This window comes from Copidosoma floridanum, unplaced genomic scaffold (assembly GCF_036245765.1).
Source record: "Copidosoma floridanum isolate Cflo_tuat_1 unplaced genomic scaffold, Cflo_Japanese_pri ptg000017l, whole genome shotgun sequence".
NCBI classification, from domain to species: domain Eukaryota; kingdom Metazoa; phylum Arthropoda; class Insecta; order Hymenoptera; family Encyrtidae; genus Copidosoma; species Copidosoma floridanum.
Genome location: NW_028321894.1, coordinates 99,657 through 103,098, shown reverse-complemented (window position 1 = coordinate 103,098; position 3,442 = coordinate 99,657). Strand labels below are relative to the sequence as shown.

Here is a 3,442-nt window from a genome sequence, read left to right as displayed (position 1 = left end):
AAAGGCGCCATGTGTTGCGTGGCAGGCCGAGCCTGTAACCAAACGCAGACGACACACTTGTTCAACAGGCTCTTGAGTCATCGCCACCCGCCGATGATCCAGGCTTTGTGAGAGACGTACGCGCTGGTGAGTCGGACTTCTCCATGAAGCGCTTGGGCGTGAGCCCAACGGATGACCAACTGAGCGAGCGAGCATTGTCCATCGAGAATCGGGGGGTGTCGCTCATCGAAGCTGAGAGCGGAGTACTGGAGACGACCGCCAACTCGAATGACATCGTCGACTACCATGGGATCCAGGGGCTGCAGCGGGTTCTTTGCGGCCACGCGGCTTTCCTTCTGCAAGCTCTTGAACTCAAGAGCGAAAGTCTGCCGCTGGCTGATACGGGCGCAGGCGAGATAGGCGTCGCGCAGCTCGATGGCAGTCAAGGGCACAAGGACCGGAAGAGCAGGATCACGACGTGTCTTGCGGCGGATCCATCTACGCAGCCGAGCAACAAAACGCAGAAGTCGATCGAGATCCAAAAATAGGTCGACAAAACTTGCAGCGACAAGTCGAGTGGCGCAACAGGTGTGGGCGATCTCCTCAGAGGTGGGTTCATCAGGGCTCGAGAGGCTCGTAACTTTGACTAGCCATGAATCTGTGGGTTCTGCGAGCCAATGAGGGCTTTCCCACTACAGGTGCATTTGGTGGAGTGTGGCCAAGTCAGTGCCTTGAGATGCCACGTCTGCTGGATTCAAGTCCGTGGGAACATGCCTCCAGACTTGCGAGGGCAGAATTTCTTGAGTGTGGGCCACGTAGTTGTCGACTAACAAGTTTTTGGTAGGTTCTGACGACCGAAGCCAGTGGAGCACAATTTGGGAATCGCTCCAGGCGTGGCAGCACTCGAAACTCACGGCGTACTCTTCGGCCACCATGCGGAGTAATTTTGCTGCGAGCAGGGCAGCTCGCATCTCTAATCGAGGGATGGTCATGCGCGCTGGACGAGAAGCATTGGGCTGCAGGCTCTTGATGGTGTTTAATTTGGTGCGGGATATCAAGACGTGCACTCGGACGCCCTCGACCGGATCATCAACGCGCGAGTAGACGACGGCTGCCATCGTTCGATGACTGGCGTCTGCGAATGCGTGGAGCTGCAGAGTAGCCGAAGGGTGATAACCGATCCAGCGAGGAATGGTAAGTATGGAGACGTTCTGCAGCTGGCTCAGAAATGCGTGCCATCGCTGAGTCATGGATGTTGGCACAGCCTCATCCCAGTCCAGTCGTGCACGCCAGAGATCTTGGATGATCAGCTTGGCGACGGGGATGACGGGCGCGATCCACCAGCAGGGATCGAAGAGTTTGGCAAGGGCTGCCAGCATGGTGCGCTTCGTCTGCTGTGGCTGTATGGCACGTGGAGTGAGGTGAAAACAGTCACCGATGGGGTCCCAGCTGACGCCAAGCTTGCTAACGAGGCCGTCCACTCTGAGCTGTCGCCAAGATGGCCTGAGGCAGGAGTCTACGGGGAGATCACGCAGGAGCTCTGGCTCATTCGCGACCCATTTCTTGAGAGGAAAACCGCCAGCTCTCAGCAGGCCGATCAGCTGATCGCGACGGAGTCGCGCAGTCTGCACATTATCAGCACCTGAGAGGACGTCGTCGACATAGCGATCACTCTTGACAATCGGCACGGCATCGGGCTACACGTGACCTTCGTCTTCGCAAAGCTGCAGAATCGTGCGCAGAGAGAGAGATAAGGAGCACTGGCCTCGCCGTAAGTCACGGTAAGCAGCTGAAAATACCTTGGTGGGCTTGACTTGTCTATGCTCCATAGAATCCGTTGGAGATCCACGTCACGTTCATCGACAAATATTTGCCGAAACATCATCTGGATGTCCGCGCAAAAAGCAACTCGGTGCCTTCTCCAACGCAGCAAAACGCTTGGCAGGCAGGTTTGAAGCTTTGGTCCAGCATGCAGCGCATCGTTAAGGCTGTAGCCCGTTGTAATCAGTCGTGATGCGTTAAAGACGACGCGCAGTCTTCTTCGTCGGTCCCCGGCTTGCCAGATGCCGTGATGCGGGATGTAGTGCACTGGCCCGGGGGACGCGCGCAGCTCGGCGTCGGTCAGCGGCCGCATGTGCCCACAGCGAAGATACTCGTCCATGAAGAGGACGTACTCAGCAGCCATCTTGGGGTCGCGTTGCAGTCTGCGCTGTAAAGATTGGAGGGACGCCCTCGCACTGGGCAAACTCTCTTTGAGCAGCTTGGTCCCGCTGCGCTTCAGTGGAAGGCAGACGATGTAGCGTCCGTCAGCGGCTCGTCGATGATAAGCGAAAAATGTCTTGCACTCGGCGTCATCGGGTGACTGACGGACTACTCGGGGTACGTCTTCAAGGTCCCAAAACCGCTGCATCAACGCTACCAACTGATCATGCCAGGGCGGGGTGCCGGCATCTTGAGTCGTAAGGCAGGTGGCGATCGGGGGGGAATGGGGTGACACGACACCCGACCAGTCAAAGTCCAGCCCGCGACCGCTTGGGACAGCGGTGCTGAAGGAGTAAAGAGTCCTCATTGAAATAGACAGTGTGCAGACAGCTGCAACGCCCATGCTGAGTTTTGGGTTTGCACGTAGCTGTGCGATCATCGGCGATCGCGTGACGCCGACTCCGCCAACGCCCAACATGTTAGTGGCAGTTGGCTCGAGACGAGCACCAAGCTTTCGAGCGAGTCCAGTGGATGTGATCGAGATTTTCGAGCAGGCGTCGACGAGCGCCCTGACGGTGATTGTCTGCTCTTAAGTCTCCTTCAGCTGGACCATTATCGTTGGAAGAACGGTTAGTCACAGCTGCGAGTCGATCGCCGGGTCGATGCTCTCCTTGGAATCTGTGGTGAGTCGTGCTCGCTGGGCCTGAGCGCTTGTTGATTTGGGGTCAGCCTTTCGTTTACGGCTGCCGTCGTGAATCGAGCTATGATGTCTCGCGCTGCAGTGCTGACATACACCTTGGGATGGGCAGGAGTGAGCGATGTGGCCTGACCTTAAGCAGTTGAAGCACAGCTTTGATTGATCAACAAGAGCCCAGCGTGCTGTCTCATCCAGCTCAAGAAAACGACTGCAATGGCCGATGAAGTGAGGAGCATGGCAAGCAGAGCAGTCAGCTTCGGCTGCCTGTGTGGCGAGAGTCCTGTGATTGCGGCCGATCGGTGCTGGCCCGGCAGGGTAGCCACTCGTTGAACGTGAGCTGAATGAATCGCTCGCTGAACGTAGGCTGCGTGAGGCCTCTACTGAGGTTAGAGAGTGGCCACGCCTCCACAGAGAGCTGGACAGGTTGGCGAATGTGGCTACTTCTCCAGGCGCCAAGGCAGCTGCATCCAGCTTTTCAAGCTCGTCCTCCCAGGCCCTCTGAGTCGATGGGTCCATGGTGGTAAAGGCAAAGGAGATCATCCACACGTCCCACTTTTCCACGGG

General features: G+C 57.3%; 1 protein-coding gene across 1 annotated transcript; it reads right to left on the bottom strand.

Moving 5' to 3' along the window:
* Positions 1-671: 671 nt before the first annotated feature.
* On the bottom strand, positions 672-2,659 carry LOC149374602 (uncharacterized). The gene is made up of 2 exons (XM_089592426.1): positions 1,741-2,659; positions 672-1,621 (listed from the first exon to the last, which is right to left on the bottom strand). Exons 1-2 carry the CDS (start codon positions 2,657-2,659, stop codon positions 672-674), a joined length of 1,869 nt encoding a protein of 622 aa, XP_089448552.1.
* Between the last annotated feature and the right edge of the window lie 783 nt (positions 2,660-3,442).